The sequence below is a fragment of the Balaenoptera acutorostrata genome, chromosome 2 (genome assembly GCF_949987535.1).
Source record: "Balaenoptera acutorostrata chromosome 2, mBalAcu1.1, whole genome shotgun sequence".
In the NCBI taxonomy this organism is placed as follows: Eukaryota; Metazoa; Chordata; class Mammalia; order Artiodactyla; family Balaenopteridae; genus Balaenoptera; species Balaenoptera acutorostrata.
In genome coordinates, this window is record NC_080065.1 from 123,427,806 (window position 1) to 123,452,104 (window position 24,299).

The 24,299-nt window shown below is 38.4% G+C and overlaps 1 protein-coding gene across 2 annotated transcripts in view; it reads left to right on the top strand.

Moving 5' to 3' along the window:
- LOC103008499 (palladin-like) overlaps nt 1-23,782 on the top strand; it is a 29,405-nt gene extending 5,623 nt beyond the window's left edge. For both annotated transcript variants that reach the window (XM_057540965.1, XM_007172196.2), the window contains exons 2-8: nt 17,998-18,070; nt 18,463-18,580; nt 19,260-19,322; nt 20,903-21,044; nt 22,335-22,358; nt 23,167-23,286; nt 23,380-23,782. In XM_057540965.1, coding sequence (XP_057396948.1) covers nt 18,063-18,070; nt 18,463-18,580; nt 19,260-19,322; nt 20,903-21,044; nt 22,335-22,358; nt 23,167-23,286; nt 23,380-23,627 — 723 coding nt within the window. In that variant the 5' untranslated portion in view covers nt 17,998-18,062 and the 3' untranslated portion in view covers nt 23,628-23,782. The remainder of the gene's footprint in view (nt 1-17,997; nt 18,071-18,462; nt 18,581-19,259; nt 19,323-20,902; nt 21,045-22,334; nt 22,359-23,166; nt 23,287-23,379) is intronic.
- The last annotated feature ends 517 nt before the right edge of the window (nt 23,783-24,299 follow it).

Genomic DNA, 24,299 nt, shown 5'->3' on the forward strand with positions numbered 1-24,299 from the left:
TTTCAGAGTGCAGGTCTTCTGCCTCCTTAGGTAGGTTTATTCCTAGATATTTTACCCTTTTTGATGCAATGGTAAATGGGATTGTTTCCTTAATTTCTCTTTCTGATATCTCATTGTTAGAGTACAGAAATGCAACAGGTTTCTGTATATTAATTTTGTATTCAGCAACTTCACCAAATTCATTGATGAGTAGTTTTCTGGTGGTGCCTTTAGGATTTTCTATATATAGTATCATGTCATCTGCAAACAGTGACAGTTTTACCTCTTCCTTTCCAATTTGGATTCCTTTTATTTCCTTTTCTTCTCTGATTGCTGTGGCTAGGACTTCCAAAACTATGTTGAATAAAAGTGTCAAGAGTGGGAATCCTTGTCTTGTTCCTGATCTTAGAGGAAATTCTTTCAGCTTTTTACCACTGAGTATGATGTTAGCTCTGGGTTTGTAATATATGGTCTTTATTATGTTGAGGTAGGCCCTCTATGCCCAGTTTCTGGAGAGTTTCTATCATAAATAGATGTTGAATGTTCTCAAAAGCTTTTTCTGCATCTACTGGGATGATCATATGGTTTTTATTCTTCAATTTGTTAATGTGGTGTATCCCATTGATTGATTTTCAGATACTGAGAAATCCTCACATCCCTGGGATAAATCCCACTTGATTATCGTGAACAATCCTTTTAATACATTGTTGGAATTGATTTGCTAGTATTTTGTTGAGGATTTTTGCATCTATGTTCATCAGTGATATTGGCCTGTAATTTTCTGTTTTTCTGATATCTTTGCCTGGTTTTGTTATCGGGGTGATGGCAGCCTCACAGAATGAGTTTGGAAGTGATTCTTCCTCTGCAATTTTTTGGAACAGTTTCAGAAGGATAGGTGTTAACTCTTCTCTAAATGTTTGGTAGAATTCACCTGTAAAGCCATCTGATCCTGGACTTAACATTTGTTGGGAATTTTTAAATTACTGATTCAATTCCAGTACTGGTAATTGGCTTGTTCATATATTTTCTATTTCTTCGTGGTTCATTCAGTCTTGGGAGACTGCACCTTTCTAAGAATTTGTCCATTTCTTCTAGGTTGTCCATTTTATTGGCATATAGTTGCTCATAGCAGGCTTTTATGTTCCTTTGTATTTCTGTGCTGTCAGTTGTAACTTCTTTTTCATTTCTGATTTTATTGATTTGGGCCCTCTCCCTTTTTTTCCTAATGAGTTTCACTAAAGGTTTATCAGTTTTGTTTATATTTTAAAGAACCAGCTTTTAGTTTCATTGATCTTTTCTATCGTTTTTTTAGTCTCTATTTCATTTCTGCTCTGATTTTTTTTTTTTTTTTTTTGCTGTGTTGGGTCTTCATTGCTGCGTGAGGGCTTTCTCTAGTTGCAGTGAGCAGGGGCTACTCTTCGTTGTGGTGCGTGGGCTTCAGTAGTTGTGGTTCGCAGGCTCCAGAGCGCAGGCTCAATAGTTGTGGCACGTGGGCTTAGTTGCTCCGCAGCATGTGGGATCTTCCCGGACCAGGGCTCGAACCCGTGTCCCCTGCATTGGCAGGCGGATTCTTAACCACTGTGCTGCCAGGGAAGTCCCTCTGATCTTTATGAGTTCTTTCCTTCTAATAACTTTGGGTCTTGTTTGTTCTTCTTTCTCTAGTTGCTTTAGGAGGAAAGGGTCAACTTTTATTTTTCACTTTATACCTTCCGTACTCTGCATTTTTAGAATTTTTGCCCTAAGCATCTACAACTTTTACTTTTTTAAATCTTTTGGCACTCACAGGTTTGTTTCAATTTTCTGGAAGATTCAGTTGCATAGAACATCCCAAGTTCCTAAAAATACATTATGAATCAAAAGAATTAAATTATACTCAGGATAGTTTTAGTGCTGACTGTATTTTATGGTACTCTACTTCTCTAAAATTTGGTAATTCCTATAGCTTGGTAGAACTGGCCAGAATTCCAAGGGATTGGCAGGGATCTCTTGGAATCTGGGCAGAGAAAAGAGATTTATGATCCAAACAACTTCCAGCCCCCAACCCAGGGTCAGTCTTTAAGCAGGTAGCTTCCTTATTGCCAATCTTCTCCTCTCTCTTTTCTGCAATTTTCCTCATCTGGCATTACGGGCCAGGAGCTGAGTCTCTGCTACTTGATACCTAATACGAAACTTCTACCCCATATGTTCTATACATGATGACAAATAAATCTCCCTTAAGTCCTATCAGGTCACTCTATACCCAGTACAGACCTGCAATGATTCCTTAACCCTATCATCTAAAACCTTACCCTGGCATTCAAAGCTCTTGGGGATTTGATCCTAACCAATCTTTCCAACTTTCTGTCTCCTGTTAAAATGACTTACTTGTATTTCCTATGCATGCCTCACATTTTAACCAATGTTAAGACACTTTGCCATGCTATTTGTCAAAGTGTGGTCTGTGGACCAACAGCATCAGCTTTATCTGGGAGCTTGTGAGAAAGGCATGATCTCAGGCCCCCACCCAGACCTACTCAATTAGAATCTGCATTTTAACGAGATTTTCAGGTGCTGCATATGCACATTAAATTTTGAGAACCACTGTAAAACTATTAAATGCTTTTCTTTTTTTTTATTAGCTTTTTTAAAATTTTTATTTATTTATTTTTGGCTGTGTTGGGTCTTCGTTGCTGTGCGCGGGCTTTTTCTAGTTGTGGCGAACGGGGGTTACTCTTCCTTGCGGTGCGCAGCCTTCTCATTGTGGTGGCTTTTCTTGTTGCGGAGCACAGGCTCTAGGAGCTGGGGCTTCAGTAGTTGTGGCACGTGGGCTCAGCAGTTGTGGCTCGTGGGCTCTAGAGCGCAGGCTCAGTAGTTGCGGCACACAGGCTTACTTGCTCTGCAGCATGTGGGATCTTCCCGGACCAGGGCTCGAACCCGTGTCCCCTGCGTTAGCAGGCAGATTCTTAACCACTGCGCCACCAGGGAAGCCCTTGAGTGCTTTTCTGTGGTGCTTGAGGGACTGTTATCATCATTATTTATTTCCCTGTAGAATATGTAAGCACCTAGAAAGCAAAGGGTTATCCAAATTATGTGCCTAAGATATGCTGTCCAGCCCTCAGAAACAAAGGACTACACTGAGCAGATACTCACTAAATATCTATGGATTAACTAATTTGGTTTCAGATCTGCAGCTAAAAAAGTAACTAGAATCACCATCCTTCACTCTGCTGTCTGACAAACCAGACCCAACATAGACAACATATGCACACAAACACACAAGGACATACACACACAGGGTCTTTTATGAACAGGATTTTTCACAGGAGAGGAAACTGCAAAAGAAAGGGATGTTAAAGCCTGACATGAATATTAAAATTGTTTTGGGATCAACTAGACAGTCACTGTAAGTCCCCTTTAAACTAAAACTGAGGGGCTAGATTTACTTGATGGACTCCAAGGTCATATGGGGCTCTAAGAGTCCATGATTCTATGATTCCAAGGGACATCACTTTTGTACTGTCCCAGAAGCTACTGTAGGGACCAGGGACAGCCCTGAGATTAAGTCTGACGCTGCAAAGCCTGACTTCCTCTCTCAGTCCTCTCTAAACCCCAGCTTCTCTATTACCTCCTCGAAAAGCTCCTGCTCTACACATGTGTCTACTATCGTGACACTTCCATCTCCTGGCACTTCCAACTGCCCTTGCGTCCATGAGCTTGTCACTGTCACACTTCTCTCTCCTACTCTGTATTCAGTTTCTTGGTCTTTCACACAGTTCAACATTGCCAAGGTGACAATGAGCTAATTAAACTGTGCTAAAAGAAGGAAGTTAGGGAAGAAAGATGTCCTGATAAGCTGTCCTAATTACCCTTGCCCCCACCCCTTGTGTATTCTTTGGTAACTTTATTTTTTTTTATTTATTTTTTATTGAAGTATAGTTGATTACAATGTTGTATTAGTTACTGCAGTACAGCAAAGGACTCAGATATACATATATATATACCTTCTTTTTCATATTCTTTTCCATAATGGTGAATCGCAGGATACTGAATATAGATCCCTATGCTATACAGTAGGACCTTGTTTATCCATTCTATATATACCAGTTTGCATCAGCTAATCCCAAACTCCAAATCCAACCCTCTCCCACCCCTCTCCCCCTTAGCAACCACCAGTCTATTCTCTATGTCCCTGATTCTGTTTCTGTTTCATAGATAGGTTCATTTGTGTCATATTTTAAATTCCACACATAAGTGATATAATATGGTATTTGTCTTTCTCTTTCTGACTTACTTCACTTAGTGTGATCATCTTTACTTGCATCCATGTTGCTGCAAATGGCATTATTTTGTTCCTTTTTATGGCTGAGTAGTATTCCACTGTATATATGTACCTCATCTTCTTTATCCATTGCATCTGTCGATGGACATTTAGGTTGTTTCCATGTCTTGGCTATTATGAATAGTGCTTCTATGAGGACAGGGGTGCATGTATCTTTTTTAATTATACTTTTGGGCTTCCCTGGTGGCACAGTGGTTAAGAATCCGCCTGCCAGCACAAGGGACACGGGTTCAATCCCTGGTCTGGGAAGATCTCACATGCTGTGGAGCAACTAAGCCTGTGCACCACAACTACTGAGCCTGCACTCTAGAGCCCTCAAGCCACAACTACTGAAGCCCATGTGCCTAGAGCCTGTGCTCTGCAACAAGAGAAGCCACTGCAATGAGAAGCCCACGCACCACAACAAAGAGTAGCCCCCGCTCGCCACAACCAGAGAAAAGCCTGCGCACAGCAACAAAGACCCAATGCAGCCAAAAATAAAATAAATAAAAATAAAAATTATAGTTTTGTCTGGATATATGCCCAGGAGTGGGATTGCTGGAGCATATGGTAATTCTATTTTTAGTTTTCTGAGGAACCTCCATACTGTTTTCCACAGTGGCTGCACCAATTTACATTCCAACAGTGTAAGAGGGTTCCCTCTTCTCCACACCCTCTCCAGCATTTATTATTTGTACTTTTTAATGATGGCCATTCTGACCTGCATGAGGTGGTACCTCATTGTAGTTTTGATTTGCATTTCTCTAATAATTGGCAATGTTGAGTATCTTTTCATGTGCCTATTGGCCATCTGTATTTCTTCTTTGGAGAAATGTCTCTTTAAGTCTTCTGCCCATTTTTCGATTGGGTTGCTTGTTTTTTTGTTGTCGAGTTGTATGAGCTGTTAGTATATTTTGGAAATTAAGCCCTGTCAGTCGCACTGTTTGCAAATATTTTTGGTAACTTTCTTGAGAGAACTGAAGTGGGGTATCATTACACCATATTCTGTAGTGAGGGGGGCTGGACCTAGTAAGAATTTGCCCTTTGGGACTCAATATTTTTATTTACTGAACACATTTTCAGTTCTGCCTCTCCCAAGCTCTCTGATATGGGTCTTTGGAGCTTTAACCCGAAGCTATTTCATATCCCCAAAATGGGATCAATATAGTCACCACACATCTCTCTCACACTTTGCAAACAGCTTTTTACACACTGTCCAGTTTGATTTAGCTCAACACCACATCTAATTTCTTACACATCTAAGCAATAAACAGAGACCACTGTCAGAATTAAGTTTCTGACCCAGTGTCCTGTATATGAGAAGATTATTAATGGACATCTCTGTTCATATCCTTATAAGGTCCCTCCTAAACCCAAAGCTTTAGAGCTACAGTAAGCAAGACAGTGGGGTATTAGAAGAGGGATAGAAACACAGAACAGAAGACAGAATCAAGAAATAGATCCATACAAGAGTAACTAACTGAATTTTGACAAAGGCTAGGCTTTTCATTGGAACTTAGATCCCCTTTCCTCCTATTTCCTAAGGAGTACACAGGTCAAGAAGTATATTTCTTATAGTAGAGGTTAAAAGCCCTCTGCTCTAGATATGGACTGTGCAGATATTATTCCTGGCTTCACCACTTACCAGCTATGTGTGTTTGGGCAATTTGTATAACCTCTCTAAGCTTATGTTTCCTTATTTGTAAAATGAGAACAATAATATCTCTGTATCTTGGGGGTTTTATGGGAGTGAATGAGATAATGCATACAAAGTGGTTAGTACAGTGCTGGTGATTAACCTCATTTAAGTTTTTAAAATCAAGCTCAGAGAGGATTGTTGTACGTGATCTTTCTTTTTTTTTTTTTTTTTTTAATTTGCGAAGCCTGCTTAATGCTACAGATTCCCCTCTCTAGGACTCTTCTAGTTACACATAGCTCTAGCACATGCCACTGTCCATGTGCTGGGTAACCTGACTCCCAGCTAATGACAGTATGTGGTCTTAGCTGTCCTTGTGCACATAGCATTCCTCTTCGCAATAACTCTGTATGTGTGTGAGGAGGACAAACAGAAATGGAACAGCCTCTTTTAAAAATTGAGCATGACCTTATAACATAAAAACTTATGTACTTAAGCCAGTAGCATCAGAAAGGACAAACATCCTCTTTCTATTTTAGGCTAAATATCAAAGGAAATAAAAATTCTAGGGTTAAATATCAGTCTCTTCTGAATTTAGCAGGATGTGAAAGACATTAGAAGGAATCTAATCTCCCCCACCTCTAAGATGACTTGACAACTGGCTTGTCTGCTTCAGAGTGTCACCACTGGAGAGGGTGTCATTTGTGTTAAAATAATGGCTCTTCCTGTTTAAAGACAACGGCAGGACTGGAATGTCTTCATGGAGAAATCTGTGTCTTTGTCTGAAACAGTCTATCAGAGGATTGGTATAAAACAAGTCAGTACTGATGTGGCCTTGAGGGTGTGATAACTTTGGAGCGCTACGTCTAAAGGAAGAAAACACTATAAGTGTGTGCAGGAAAGGGTTGCGGGGCTGAAGAGAGTTTGCAAAATACAAACTTTGTCAACTTGCCAAAAGTGGGATTGAAAGTTGCTGACTGTTTCCAAGACAGTAAGACTCTTAACTCTAGGAAATTTTTCTCCTAACATCTCTGACCAGCAGTCACTGGGGGTGCTAGAAAATGAGACCAGAAGTGTTGCAGATTATTCTCCTGGAGTCTAGGTCTCTGCCACCACTGCTCCTTTGCCCCAGAGCTGGTTATTTTATCCTCAAATAAGAAAAAAAAAAATCTTAAGCCCAATCTTTCACTAAACTTGAAAGTTCTCTAACAAAACAAAGTACAAAGTGGTTTGCCATATAATTCAAACCAAACATCTGTTTATCTTAGTATTTGAGGCCTAAGGTCTGAATTTATTGTATAGAAGGACTCTACAAACTGAGTCTTTTAAAACTAGTTCCTGTACTGCCATAAATGAGGGTCCAAGAAATAACAACAAAACAAAGTAGAGAAAGTTTTTCTTTAAAAGAGAGAGAGATTCTTAGAACACTTGCTCTTAGAGCCCTAAGCCTGCATGTAAGAAATCCAATTACCCTGAGGTCACCATGCTGTGAAAAGCCCAAGCCATATGGAAAGGCCCTGGAGGAAGAGACATCATATGGAAAGAGAGAGAGAGAGAGGCCAAGTAGCACCAACGTGCCGCACTTGTGAGTGAAGAAACCATCTTGGATAATTGCACTCTCTAGGCCCAGCTGCCCCAGTTGAAAACACATGGATCGGAAATGAACTGCCCAGCTAATGCTTCTTGAATTCCTGACCTAAAACATCAAGTAACGGTAGAAAGATCACATGCCCCAAAGAGCCCCTCAGTGAGCAAGAGTTTCAAGATATGTCCCAGTTGTTTCCAAGCCAACTAGGATCTTAGCATCAGGGGGAGGAAGTAGTGACATTCCTAACTCATGATCAGGCATCATATCCTTTGATGGAGAAGCAGTCTGAGAAAGGCCATGAACAATGTGGACCTTGACAATAGGAAACCAAGTATGGTATAGGTTCAGCCACAGAGATATCCAAATAGAAATCTGTATGCTAGTTAGAGTGTAATAGTTATCCTTTAAAACAGCTTTATATCAAAACACTGTTTAGCTACTGGAGAAACCATGAGAACCAGGACAGTGAGTATTTAACATGGAAAGACATAATTGATAATCTCCTTGGCACTGTATTAAATCAAGAAATTTGACTAAACGTTAGGAAGAGGCAAAACATTGAATGTAATTAAGTAAAATTTCTAGTCATCTAGAAAATAGCAACCCACCCTTGACATTACTTTAACTGTGCTGAAAATAAAAAGAAGTGGTTTCTTTTTCTAAAAAGCAAGAGAGAGAGAATTCCCTGGCAGTCCACTGGTTAGGACTCGGCGCTTTCACTGCCATGGCCCAGGTTCAATCCCTGATTGGGGAACTAATATCCTGCAGGCCACATGGCATGGCCAAAATAAATAAGTAAATAAATAAATAAATATAAATAAATAAATAAAAAGCAATAGAGAGAGAACAAAAGACAGAGAAACGTGATCAAACGTGAAGGCAGTATGGTAAATGATCAAGAGATCTGGAAAAATAAAGACCTACTGTTGCTGGGAAATGGTCTAGATAAACCGGGGAAGAAATGATAAGGTGCATTTTTAGAATTTCCTGTGTACCAAAACGTCCTTAAGAACTTTTCAAAACCATCAGCAAATTATTCAGTCTACCCTCAGAATGGGAGAAAATATTTGCAAAGGAAGCAACGGACAAAGGATTAATCTCCAAAATATACAAGCAGCTCATACAGCTCAATATCAAAAAAAAACAAACAACCCAATCCAAAAATGAGCAGAAGACCTAAATAGACATTTCTGCAAAGAAGATATACAGATGGCCAACAAACACATGAAAGGATGCTCAACATCCCTAATCATTAGAGAAATGCAAATCAAAACCACAATGAGGTATCACCTCACACCGGTCAGCATGGCCATCATCAAAAAATCTACAAACAATAAATGCTGGAGAGGGTGTGGAGGAAAGGGAACCCTCTTGCACTGTTGGTGGGAATGTAAATTGATACAGCCACTATGGAGAACAGTATGGAGGTTCCTTAAAAAACTAAAAATAGAACTACCGTATGACCCAGCAATTCCGCTACTGGGCATATACCCTGAGAAAACTATAATTCAAAAAGAGACATGTACCACAATGTTTATTGAAGCCCTATTTACAATAGCCAGGACATGGAAGCAACCTAAGTGTCCATCGACAGATGATGGATAAAGAAGATGTGGCACGTATATACAATGGAATATTACTCAGCCATAAAAAGAAATGAAACTGAGTTATTTGTAGTGAAGTGGATGGACCTAGAGTTTGTCATACAGAGTAAAGTAAGTCAGAAGAGAAAAACAAATACCGTATGCTAACACATATATATGGAATCTAAAAAAAAAAAATGGTTCTGATGAACCTAGGGGCAGGACAGGAATAAAGACACCGATGTAGAGAATGGACTTGAGGACACGGGGCGGGGGGAGGGGAAGCTGGGACGAAGTGAAAGAGTAGCACTGACATATATACACTACCAAATGTAAAATAGATAGCTAGTGGGAAGCAGGTGCATAGCACAGGGAGATCAGCTCTGTGCTTTGTGACCACCTAGAGGGGTGGGACAGGGAGGGTGGGAGGGAGATGCAAGAGGGAGGGGATATGGGGATATATCTATACATACAGCTGATTCACCTTATTATAGAGCAGAAACTAATACAACACTGTAAAGCAAGTATACGCCAAAAAAGACGTTAAAAATAAATAAATAAATAAATAAATAAATAAGAGTGATGGAAAACATCAAACATACACACAATTCACAACTCCTTTTCTGACTTAACTCATGTACCTCCATCCTCAACTGTTTTTCCTCTCTCCTTGTGTTCTGTTAGAAATACTATAAAATGAAAAATAAATGTCTTCCACCATATCTGTTGCTTTGTGGACACTTCATATTAATTATCTTTCTCTGAATAAAGGTAACTTACTATGGCATTTATTATCAAATAGGAGATAAATATTTAAAATACATACTAAGTCATAAAATAGGCAAACAAAAAAAAATTGGAAAAGCAAACTCATCCATCAAATCAAATAACTTAAGTAACATTTAAAAAGAATGCACCAGGGACTTCCCTCGTAGCGCAGTGGTTAAGAATCCGCCTGCCAATGCAGGGGACATGGGGTCTATCCCTGGTCCGGGAAGATCCCACATGCCGCGGAGCAACTAAGTCAGTGCGCCACAACTACTGAGCCTGCGCTCTAGAGCCCACGAGCCACAACTACTGAGCCCACGTGCCACAACTACTGAAGCCCATGTGCCTAGAGCCCGTGCTCCACAACAAGAGAAGCCACCAAAATGAGAAGCCCGCGCACCGCAACGAAGAGTAGCCCCCGCTCCACGTAACTAGAGAAAGCCCACGCACAGCAACAAAGACCCAATGCAGCCAAAAATAAATAAATACATTTATAAAAGTAAAAAAATAAAATTAAAAATAAAAAGAATGCACCAAATTTAGCTTATTGTGTGAATTTTCACTAAGTATTCTAAGGTGACATTTTGAAACATCAGAAATACTGTATGTTGCTAACCTGCCTTACCTCGCTCTCTTCCCCCAATTTTTGCCTAATATAGCTACTATCTGAGTCTTCTGTTGTTCACTTTTAAATAGACCTGATGTTCTATTTCTCAGACCACTGAACCTACATTACATCCATGAAGCTGGTATAACTCTGCAGACATCCTATTCAGGCAGTGTTATAAGGGCCTCACCATTGTTCATGATCTCTATGTATCTTGTCATCTTTCCAGGGTAAGACTGCCAAGGTCTTAGACTCTTCATTTGGTGGAGTCTAATTCTGTGTTCTCTTCAAAGAGCTAGGGTTACACTCAGCAAAGGTTACCATTTACGTGAGACATGAAGCCTGCTAGCGTAACTCATCACCAAAGTAAAATCCCTAGCTATTTTTTCTCTCAAGGACATCCCCAGTGCTACCTAAAGTCAAGAAGGAACACTTCAGGACAGGTCACATGTAGGGCCTACACATATTCTGAATCCACATTTTCATTTTGATACTCTAGAGGGTGGTATTATTTCATAGCAGTCAAGCAAAAGGGTTTTTTCTTTCTGAAAACCTCCTTTTCTATCCTCTAGAGGGAAATACATGAGAACCAAATGTAATGACTGCAGTGGCTTTGGCAAGAGAAGTCAATATTTAAGAGTGAGCTTTTTAAAGAAATATTCCTTTTCTGGAAGGAAGAGGGATGTTCTCATGTTTGGTTTGGTTTTATCACTAACCCAAATGAGTTCTGAAAGATTTGTTTTCATAAATAAATCACACTTTAAACTGTTTAAGTAATTCCTAAAGCACAGCTCATTTTTCAAACCTCTGCATTCTGGAGTGGCAGTTTAAGCCACAGACCTAAGTGTTGACTGGTTTTGCCTTTAGTGCCAATGTTCATCTTTCTTTCCATTATGCTCTGATGGAATTTCATCTACTCCTGTAATTATGAAAATCAGAGATTTTAAAGCAGGATCAAATATTTTAAATATTTAAAAAGAAACCTTCTCACTTCTCATTAGATATAACTGAGACTCTAAAGGGTCTTGCCCAAGTCATGTAACTAATTAATGATAGATCTAGAATCAAAATCTAGATTTCCTCAGTCATGAATTAGTACTCTCTCTCCCATACTATCTGGCCTCTCTATATTTTTATCCATTTCTGTATCATCTTCAGACACAGACTATTCAACTCATGCTAACCAGTGGCATATCCCAAAGTAAGATTCAGGACATTTCCTGGTTCTATTAGTTATCACTGTCTCCTTTCATTGGCTGGATGATCATGGACAGAACATGGGAAATCCTGCCTGGCCTGTTCACCCCACTGATTAAATGACAACATGGGCTCTCTGGTGCCTTGCACATAAAGTTTGATTGTTCATGCTTAGAACAGGAAGCATCTGGAATGTTAGGGGGCCTTACCTTCATAAGAACTGGATTTTCTCTTTTTTTTCTCATTAGCCTGGGGGCATAGGACAATTTCAAGGTGGACAAAGACCTGAATCTCATCCACCACTGAAACTATTCTGCTGATGTTTTCTAGCTTCTCCTTCAAGATGTGCCAAGGAGCTTAAAGGAAATTCTAGCCTCTTGAACCAACTGACCTTAATATTTATTTATAACGTATGTTTCTTCCAAGATGTTCCACATGTTTCATATACACTTTTACTTAATTCTGCTCTTCCCGTAAGGGGAAGAATTTCATTTTTATTTTCCTGCCACAGCCAGAGTTTCCCTGCTGTTTATAGGGTTTCTTTCCGGGGTCTGATACTTAAAGGTTAGAATCTCTAGAAGCCACAAACATTCTCAACTGATGTCTCAGCCAATATTGCTAACAAATTCATTCATTCAACCAATATTTATTGAGTATCTCCTATGTGCCTGGCACTATTCTAGGCACTAGGGATACAAGAGTAAACAAAACAGACTATGTCTCTGCCCTCAAGGAGCTAATATACAAAGTAAAAAGACTGTTCCATTACCCAGTGAATTCAGAACCGTAAAAATGCTCTATCCTGATAAAAGAAAAAATCACTACAGTTTTAACTACTCAGACTAATATCTGCAGTTTTACATTTATCTGGTAATATAGAGTCAATTTGCTAGAGGCCCATATGGATTGCACTAGAAAACAGGAGATTTTGATTCTAATCCTGACTCTTCTACCAACAGACCGCATGACCTTGAGCAAATACATAACCTCTATGACCCTTAGAGTTTAGTTCTCTGAAGATGTTAGACAAGATTTCCCATGTCTTCTCTTGGTCTGCAATTCTTTTTTGAATTTTTAAAAATATTTTTATTTATTTATTTGGCCACGCCGGGTCTTAGTTGCAGCATGCGGGATCTTCATTGCCATGTGTGGGATCTTCCTTGTGGCATGCGGGATCTTTAGTTGTGGCATGTGGGATCTTTAGTTGCAGCATGCAAACTCTTAGTTGCGGCATGTAGGATCTAGTTCCCTGACCAGGGATCGAACACAGGCCCCCTGCATTGGGAGCACGGAGTCTTAGCCACTGGACCACCAGGGAAGTCCCTGCAATTCTGTGATTGCTTAACTTCACCTAAGATGGCTGGTGTGGTATGAGGACTTACTTCCAAGGTTAGAAGAGGAAGAATCTTTCTTTTCTTTTTTTTTAATTGATTTTTTTCATTGGAGTATAGTTGATTTACAGTGTTGTATTGGTTTCTGCTGTACAGCAAAGTGAATCAGTTATACATATACATATATCCACTCTTTTTTAGATTCTATTCCCATATAGGTCATTACAGAGTACTGAATAGAGTTCCCTGTGCTGCACAGTAGGTTCTTATTAGTTATCTATTTTATATACAGTAGCATGTATAGGTCAATCCCAATCTCCCAATTTATCCCTCCCCCACCTTTCCCCCTTGGTAACCGTAAGTTTGTTTTCAACATCTGTGACTCAATTTCTGTTTTGTAAATAGGTTCATTTGTACCTTTTTCTAGATTCCACATATAAGTGATATCATATGATATCTGTCTTTGTCTGACTTAATTCACTCAGTATGACAATGTCTAGGTCCATTCATGTCGCTGCATGAACGAAATAATGGCATTATTTCGTTCTTTTTTATGGCTGAGTAATATTCCATAGTATATGGAATATACCACATCTTCTTTATCCATTTCTCCATCAATGGACATTTAGGTTGATTCCATGTCCTGGCTGTTGTAAATAATGCTGCAATGAACACTGGGGTGCATGTATCCTTTCAAATTATGGTTTTCTCTGGATATATGCCCAGGAGTGGGATTGCTGGATCATATGGTAGCTCTATTTTTAGTTTTTTAAGGAATCTACATACTGTTCTCCATAGCAGCTGTACCAATTTACATTCCCACTAATGGCATAGGAGGGTTCCCTTTTCTAGAAGAGGAGGAATCTTTCCATATCAACTGTTATTATTTGTGGGATGGGGTTGAGGGAAATGGCACAAACCAACACATACCTCCTAGGACAACTATTCACAGCATCTCCTTATGCAATAATCTATAAAATCAATCAGCTCCACGCCTACTATCTGGACTAGATACTTTGGGGATGGGAAACATACGAAAAGACCCCTGATCTTAAGGAACTTCCAGATGAAAGTATGCAATAGTAAATAATTAAAAACGTAAGTGTATTATAAGGAGTTCCCTGGTGGCCAAGTGGTTAGGATTCCGGGCTTTCACTGCCATGGCCCAGGTTCAATCCCTGGTTGGGGAACTGAGATCCCGCAAGCCACACAGTGCAGCCCCCCAAAAAAAGGTGTATTATAAGCGTTCTAAGTTCACAAGGAAGAAAAATCAAAGACAGCTAGATTAGAAACCTCTGAGGAAAGGTGGAACTTCCCCTGGATCTACGTATAACAATCACCATCACAATAATAACAGCAGCTAACATTTACTGAGTGATTGATATGTGGCACAAATATGAGTTAAATGCTTTTGTAGGCTATCTCATTTAATCCTCAAAACAACCCTAGAAATAAACACTATTATTGTGCCTGTTTTACAGATTGGGAAATTGAGGCTTAGAGGGAAACTTAATATACCTAATAAATCGCAAATCCAGGCAATCTGATCCCAGAGCATTCCATGCCATTGAATGGTTATGGAATGCTTTCCCCACATGAGATAAAGAGAAAAGCACAGTACTGGCACACCAGTTAGTGTTCCATGAATGTTACTTCGTTTTTCTACCCATCCCCCACCACTATTCACCGGCTAACTCCCATCCCCAACTCACACACATACACACTTTGTCTTTTCCAATTTTAACATTCTTCAAAACCGAAGGTCCACCCTGGGCAGGAAGTTTTCCTATGCTGATCAAGCTTCTGTCTCCTTTGAAGTCATAGCACTTATTTCCAACAGCCTGTGGGGTGATTACATGCTGTCTTGTGATGTCACTGGCACTATTTAATGTCTTATGACTTTAGTGTTTCTGATGTCTTACGGTATTACTAAGATAGTACTTATATTATTATTATCATGCATCTTGTGCATTAGTGAGCTTTTCATATACTTTCATTGTACCAGCTAACTCTAAACTCCCTTGTGTTGCTCCTGGGGTCTTGGCATAGGAGACATCAAGAAGTATTCACTAATTCAAAAGTTTGAGGTGTTTGTGAAGTTTTCATTCATTACAAAAATGATCCAAGTCAAAGAAATACAGCTAACACTTCATGGTTTGATGCTACTCTGTTTAGAGAGTCCATAGTTATAAACTCTTTTCGTGCCCAATTTTGGACATAAAGGTAATCTGTGCATGTTTGCAATCCCTTTAGCTCACAGAACTAAAGCTATCTTCTTCTGAACTACCAAAGAAAAATTCTATCTGTTCTTTGAAAATTAAAAAACAACCAACTAACCCTTTTTAAAAAAGCAGTTCCAGTTCACAGATTTTTTTTTTAAATATTTATTTATTTATTTATTTATTTTGGCTGTTGCCAAGTCTTAGTTGCAGCACACGGGATCTTCGTTGTGGCATGCAGGATCTAGTTCTCCGACCAGGGATCGAACCCGGGCTCCCTGCATTGGGAGCGTGGAGTCTTACCCACTGGACCACCAGGGAAGTCCCCACAGATTTATTTTAATCTTACAAATGTATTATAAAATACTGTATGCTTAGAAAGGAGTAAACATAATATATAGGTAAAATTTAAATAATAATAAAATGTACACTCTGTAGCCATTATCCATCACAGGAAATAAAACATGAAATAGTAAATCCTTTATATCACCAAAATTTTAGTCTAAAGCAAACTAAGTCCAAAATGGTTATAAGGGGACTTCCCTGGCGGTCCAGTGGTTAAGACTCCGCACTTCCAATGCAGGGGGCACAGGTTCAATCCCTGGTCAGGGAACTAAGATCCCACATGCCGCGCAGCGTGGCCAATAAATAAATAAATAAATAAATTTTAAAAACAGTTATAAAGCTTTGAGATGATAAAGGGGTTTTTAAAGATTAAAAAAAGACACCAACTATTACGGGATTATACATTGAGATTAGAAGGAGATTAGATAAATCTAGTCCTAATGACAGTATCAAATACAAGACTTTTTAAGTTGGAACTACTTTATTTTCATTGACTACATAGCCTGGATTTTTGGAATAGTTACAACTTCATTCCATTTCCATAAACCAATGGCTTTCTGGAAATTACAGTATTCTGTTATTCAAACTAGTCTACATCTGCCAAGCTACCTCTTCTATGTGGAAATAAAAGTTCTTTGTGGGGTCATGTGATCTAAATGTTGGTTTGGGTAAATAAATCAGCATATATAAAATGAAAAAAAAAAAAGCATCAGATTACAGATTTAGGAAATCCTGACTCTAGTTTCTGTTGAATTATTGGCTTTCATGAAGTGAGCACTAGACTTTCAAGTAGCTAATACAGAAGGAAATACAACCAATATTAAGATCCATGGTATCTATGAGGAAAAACGAAACCAGTAGCACAGGAGAAGCCCAATTATTCCTGATTCTAAGAATTGAGATATATTTCTCTATTAAAGCATCAAAGAGATAATATGAACATTGACATCCCTTCCTTATAGTAAGCACAGCAATGTGTTTCAATGGGTTTCTTTTTTTTAATTGAGTTATAGGTGATGTAGAATATTATATAAGTTATAGGTGTACAATATAGTGACTCACAATTTTTAAAGGTTATACTCCATTTATAGTTATTGTAAAACACTGGGTATATTCCCCGTATTGTACAATATATACTTGTAGTTTATTTTATACATAACAGTTTGTATCTCTTAATCCCCTATTCCTATATTGCCTCTCCCCCCTTCCTCTCCTCACTGGTAACCACTAGTTTGTTCTCTATATTTGTGAGTTTGCTTCTTTTTTGTTATATTCACTAGTTTGTCATAATTTTTAAATTCCACATATAAGTGATATCATACAGTATTTGTCTTTCTCTGACTTATTTCACTTAGCATAATATCCTCCAAGTCCATCCATGTTGTTGCAAATGGCAAAATTTCATTCCTTTTTATGGCTGAGTAGTATTCCATATATATATATATATATATATATATATATATATATATATACACACACACCATATCTTCATTATCCATTCATCTATTATGGACACTTTGGTTGCTTCCATATCTTGGTAACTATAAATAATGCTGCTGTGAACACTGGGTTGCATGTATCTTTTCGAATTAGTGTTTTTGTTTTTTCCAAATACATATCCAGCAGTGGAATTCCTGGGTCATATGGTAGTTCTATTTTTAGCTTTTTGAGGAATTTCCATACTATTTTCCATAGTGTCTGCACCAATTCACATTCCCACCAACAGGGTATAAAGGTTTCCTTTTCTCCACATCCTCGCCAACATTTGTTGTTTGTGTTCTTTTTGATGATAGCCATTCTGACAGGTGTGAGGTGATATCTCATTGTGGTTTTGATTTGCATTTCCCTGATGATTAGCAATGTTGAGCATCTTTTCATATGCCTGTTGGCCATCTGCGTTTCCTCTTTGGAAAAGTATCTATTCAGATCTTCTGCCCATTTTTTAATCAAGTTGTTTTTTTGATGTTGAGTTGTATGAGTTGTTTATATATTTTGGATATTAACCCCTTATCGGTCACATCATTTGCAAATATTTTCTCCCATTCAGTAGGTTGTCTTTTCGTTTCTTCAACGGCTTCCTGGGCTGTGCAAAAGCTTTTAAGTTTAATTAGGTTCAATGGATTTCTTATAACAAATATGCTGAAGACTTGAAATCAAAATGTAAATTCAGAGACACTAACATATGCCCTCTGAAATGATGTTTTTGGGAAATAACTCAGCACTTCTTTTGGGTGCAAGCATCATAACTCCGTAAAGGTAAACATCTGGAATTTTTACACTGCAAACATTAAAGAAGTTCCATCCTTAGTCAAGAATTCAGATGTTCTGGATTGATCTGCCGTTTGTAATTAATTTGCTGGTCCTAGTGTGAATACAATATACTTGAACTAAATTTCATTAAATTTCCATCAGATTTAGATAGAATTTCGTTTTTCTCTTTCTTTTAGGTAAGTACCCAGAGAAGTAAGAAAACATTTTCTCTCTGGGATTATGCTTGGAATATGCAACAGAAATGTCAGAGTAAGTACAAAATGTGAATGTGCATTTGTTGCATATGAATATAGGGAGAATTCTACTTTTAAAAAAATATACCAATTATCAACTTCCCGAAGTGCAAAGTGATTATTTGCTTTATAAGTTATTTCTTCTGCACAGTTTAAGTGTTTAGTGACAGCCCACTGATTACGGGACTAAGACAAAGGAAATTTAAAGCAAAACTACTAGGAGGCATAATCCACTAATACTTGCTCAAAAACAAAAATTACTTGAATTATTATGCAAATCAAAAGAAAAATAAGGACTAAAGGTAAAAAATGTCAAACATTCAAATGTATTTTCAGTGAGGCACTTCTATCAAAGCCACCTCTAATCTTTCTTTAACTGGATTGTGTTTGGTTTTGTTTCCCCCACAGGATAAAGAAGAAAACCACTAGAGTTTCTCTGACCATCAGTTCCCCTGTTAATGAAACCTCCAATATCAGATCAAGTTATTCTACCTTAGTTCAACCACTGTGTATTGACCCCCAGAGGGTAGGTTCAGTTTTAAAAGCTTTCTGAGGGGTTCCGGTAATGGAGACACAGGCCCAGAGAGGAAGGAATCAATGCAACTTTCTTGAAAAGCACACATAGGGAGAGCCTCCAGCTGCATGACCTCAGAAAGAACAAGAAAGAAATCTATGGGTCTCAGAAATAACTCCACGGTAGTTCTGTGGGTTGGCCATTTGTCTGTGTGCCAGACCATAAGGGACAGTTGGTTTCTAGGAGCTCAGTCCCATAATAGAATATTCCAACTATCCAAGGAATGAATTCCCTTTTAATTAAAAAAGGGGGAAATGCTTTTTCAAAAAGCTAAAAGATACAACAAGAACAACTGTATGGAGAAAGGAAAAAAATCTAGTCAGTAAAATTTAGAAGTTATTTAAACCTTTAATACACAGTCTCTAAATACTCATTTCTCAAATGTAATCTCCCAGTGTTGTATTTCACCATCTCAGCTAATGGAATGCTGGAGGAGAGAGAAAAAAGGGTGGCATTGGAGCAGACATCCAAACTGACATTTAAATTAGGAGCATCAGCCTTTTCAGAAAGTAAACTTAGGGTGTGGTCGGTAACAGCTAAAAATGATCCAGTTAGTCCATGCCCACCATGCACCTAGGTTTTGGGGCCTTGACAATATGGATGATAGTGTCTCTTCTATTTCTTAAACCAGATGCAGAGTCCCTGCAGCAGCCTGTCGGGATCCACTTGTGTAGTAGCCCCTGTGTTTACCAAGGTAACCTATCCACACTGCATGATGCAGTTTGGATTTTATAGATAAATTGTGGGGATTATCAAAGGTGAAAGAAGAAGGAAAGAAAACTAGAAAAGGACCTCAGAGATTATAATTATTTTATATATGAGAAAACTGAGTCCCAGAAAGCATGAAATTATTGTTCAGTGTCACAGAGCAACTCATGGTTTATCCTACGCTCTTTAGATATTTGCTCTGTGTCAATCCTCCAGCTCTGGAAGGAAATGCTTAGACTGTCCTTTCCAAGCAGACAATGCTCTGCCTGACCTCAAGATTCATCAGATTATCTTAACTGGCCATAAGATGCCCTTCTGAAGTAGTCAACAAGCAAAGCCATATCTACTTCCTGCTTGGGTCACAGTCAGAGATCAGGATTGAGAAGCCTCCTCTATCACTCACTGGAAACAGCAGGATTCAATCAGTTAGGTCAAATCAAGCTAAGGTTGATATCTTCTCTGGGCTCTCTGTTCCAAACCTAACAGAACTGGAACTATTGCCATTGCTGGCCCAAGGTATGAGAAGCATGGCAGGGACTTAACCAGATACAGGATAGGAGACACAGAAAACAATGTCATTAAGAGTAAGGAGCACTACTATCAATTCTGGAAGCCCGCTTTCAGCAGATGCCATCAGGCACAAGCGTCTATTATTTCCACAAGTCTCCTGCTGCATTCCTTCCCTGTAATATGCAGCCCTGGGCATCAGGCTCAAGGGCTGGGTTGGTGGTCATTATGTCTTAACTAGGTCTCACCTGACAGAAGGGCCTCTGATCCTCTCTCTCTCTGGTCTGAGGGCCAAGTTATAATCTGAAATGTAATTCTAGATTCTAGAGGACCCTGGAGCTGAGAATAGGAGAGGAGAGAGATTAGGATTTAAATTTAAGGGGTAAATTTACAACAAATGCCACTTGTTCATATGCATTATGAGACTATACTAGCTATTGTTAATAAACACTTCTTATATATCAATGTAACTCTTCATTCTTTAAAGTTTTCAGATTATTTCTATGAAATGAGCCTCAAAACCTCAAGTAGGCTGAGCATTTTACTAGCCTTATTTCACAAAGAACATGAGTTCTACAAAGGTTAAGAGTCTTCCAAGTTCCTATGATGAGCTTCAACCAGCTAGTGGCAAAGTTGTGATTTTGGCCCAATTCCTCTAAGTCATGATTCAGAATCCTTAACAAATTACAATACTGCCCATGCTGCTTGACCAATAATAAAGATTAAATCTGTGACTTCATAGGTACTCAATAAAATAACACAACAAAGTGAAGACTTTTCAAGTAACTGGTTTTCTATCTTGAAAAATGGCTCTTGGGGAAGTGAAGAGCCAACTTTCTCATTAAACTCCATGAAACTGAGATAAAAACTTATACCTGACTGTAAAGCACATTATAAAGCACAAAAGATGCCCAGCAAGCTCTTTATTTTGATTAAGGTACAGTCAGTTGTCAATAATTATGATGAAAAGCATGCACACTTACTGCAATTGGCACCCCAAATCATTGTATATGGCGAAACAGTTTCTTCCATTCTGTGAATTCTGTGTTTATTCTTCAGCATCTTCAAGACATGTCTACAACCAGAGGTCAGTGTGTCGTGTTTGAATGCCGAGTCCAGGCCACAGCCACAGTTAAAGTTCACTGGTACAGAGAGAAAGAGCAGATAGCAGACTCAGATGACTTCCGAATTCTGAGAAAAAGTACAGTGATAAGCTTTTGAATTTACTTTTCATTCTGATTAACTTTGAAATCTAATTCATGTTTTAATGTTTAATAGCTGATTTGTTACAGGCTCAAAGATTGCTACTGCTAAACAATTACTTCTAATCCAAATGATTCCTCAACATAAACAACCAAAAAAGAAAAGAAAACAAAACAACTGTTTTGTTCTGACTAAACAATAGTTTTAATAGCTGTAAAAAGACTAGTTTGTTTTCAGAGATTAACCTTATCTTCCTAAACAGTTCTTGGTATACAAACAAGAAAAAAAATGTGAGAATAAACATATTTTTTAAAGAGCAAAACAAATGAAAACTGGTGTATAACTTTCTAAATACTTTATGGTGTAAGTTTCCTACCAAATAATTAATTTAGGGAAGGGTAACAAGTATGATGATCTACCTCATGCTAAACACTGAGTTTATACTTTATAAACAATTTCTCATTTAATCCTCACATCAATATTTTGAGGTATGCGTTATCATCTGCATTTTATAAGCAAGAAAACTGAAATAAGAAATGCTAAACACCTTGCTGAAGGTCACAAAGCTAGTAAATGCTGCAGCCAAGGTTCAAGCCAAGGTATTTCTTGCATCAAGTGAAGAAAATATACTCACTTAAATATTAATTCAAAACAAGTGAACATTTGCACATCACATTTAGGAAGAAACGCCTCTATCACACAACATGGTATTTCCCTTAAAAATAACATTTATTGCATTTTCTGAAACTAAAGTAATACATATCTATTATAATAAACCTAGAAAAATATAAAATGTACAAGAAATTTAAAGTTACATTCTTACCACCCAGAGAAAACTATTAACCTTTTGTGTAGTTTTCTACAGTATTTTTATAATGTAATATTCAACTTTATTTTAATTAGAAAGAGTAAAAGAAAAGGATTTTCTCGGGAGAAAAAGGCCACCTCAGGATTAGTGTTTCAGCAACAGTTCACATTCAGAGAAGAGATGTATCTGGTCTTACTTCCTATTAGAAATGAAGAACTAAGGCCCAGAGAAGTAAAGTAATTTTCACAAAGTCACAGAGCAATCTAGTGGTAGAATACGGCTAAAATACAGTTTTTTTTTCTAGCACCTTGCCAAGTGTTCATTCCATTATGTACCTTTTCCGAGTTTCTAGAGAATTTACAGCCTGTGACTCAAGATTTCAGTCAACGTTGTATTTGCTTCAAGTTATTTCACACATGGCCCCTTCTCCCAACTAAATTGTCATCATTTAAATTCTCTCTCTATTGTTTTATCTTTCAGAAGCTTGTTTATCATCCATTCCTGGTAAGCACAATTTTTCAACATCTTGATAATAAATAATTAAACCAAATTTAGCATCAGAAGACTTTGTCTCCTAAGCCACTTTTGCCTTCAGGAGCAGTTTTGAGGCTACCCTATGCCAACTCTTGAACTGATACAACAGAAGAAGCAAGATAACTGGGATTTATCAGTGTATTTATTCGTTTATTCATTCATTCAACATGTATTTACTAGACACAGGCTATGGCCAGGTTCCGTTCTTCACAGTGAGGAGTCCCTGCCCTCACAGGACACAAATTCTTCCTCTAATTCCATTTGGCATATTATTTGTGCCTCATGAGCAACATACAGAGGCAGTAAGGAGGTGTCCTGACATCATACATCCAAATTGTTGACTGTCCAAGAAGTATGTGTGGTGCCCATCACACAGTGGCCATCACTGTCTAACTACCATGGCAATAATAATCTTTAGGTCAGTTCAGAAAATCTTTCTATAGGACCTTTATGCTAAGCACTAAAGCTACAGAAATCTAGAATTCAAGAGATAAAGTATAATCCCTGCTTTTAAGAAACTCATAGTGTAGTAGAAAAAACAGATGTGTCTAAGAAGTAGGTGTTAGGGACCATGCTGGGATTATTTTAGGTTGTATTTTTAAGATTTATCTTCATGAGCCCACTCAAAGACAAAAAAACTAATCAGATGGACTTTTTTAAATCTTAGGAATACAGTATTTATTCCCAGTACCTCTACTCTCCCTGACATCCTCCCACACTGTTTGTTAATTTGAGGGATCCAAATACTCTGGTCAAGTTGACTCTCTCCCCTTTCCAGAGGAAGTGTGCACCTTAATTATCGCAGAAGCATTTCCTGAAGATTCTGGGGAATTCAAGTGCATTGCAGAAAATGAGGCTGGGACTGCAGTCTCCACAGCAAGACTCTTTGTTTCTCCAGGTAACTCCTCAGGATCACCCTGCTCAAATTCAGCCCTGAGCCAAGAGGAAGATTCTGTTTCTATCTGAACTGGTGACTAATTATATTTTTCAGAAGGAAAAGAAGTGGAGAAATCAGAGAGTTCTCCAAAGTCACCCATGAGGAAATTTTCTCCAAAACTGGCCTCCTTTCCCTGGAGCAGTGACAGCTACAAAAAGGGCAAAAATCCAGACAATACTCCAATAAACCTTATGCCAACTATTCCTGAAACAGCCAGTCACAATGAGCATGAGATCCAGGTTCCAAAGGAGGATTTCTGTACCATCAATGAAAATTCCTCTGAGCTACAACCACAATGGTAAGGGCAGACAGACCTAACATTCACTCATTCAACAAATGTTCTTGGCTCTGTATATAGAACAGTGAACATGACAAAGCTCCTACCCTCAGTGAACTTGCATTCTGAGATGACTCACTTTACCTGTGTCATTTCTCCCTTGCCCTCCATCATGCATTTCACCAGGGCTGAAATAGTAAGTCATGTGCTTAGATCCACATTTAAGGGTTTGGTACAGAAACTTATTAAAAAAAAAAAAACAAAAAAACACCAACAATGCTGAAGTGGCAAAAGATTTTGGAGAATGGGATCTTTTCCCGAAACAGAATTCAATGTCCTATCTCAATACAAATTGGTAAAACATTTTGCGATACAGGTTTCTTCACGGTTAGTCTTAGAATACAGACACAATTGTCCTTGCATTTAGAGGACAAATTGTAAATGGAAAGATAATTCAGTAAGTGAATTTGCCAACCAGGCTATGTTTAAAAACAACATAATCCGCCACCATTCCCAGCCCCCAAAGACAAACCTCAAACGAAAATATTGATTTTTAAAAAACCTAAAAATTGATACTTGGAGACTCCAAGTCATTGGAGGGACTTCCCTGGTGGTCTGTTGGCTAAGACTCTGCACTCCCAATGCAGGGGGCCCGGGTTCAATCCCTGGTCAGGGAACTAGATCCCACATGCCACAA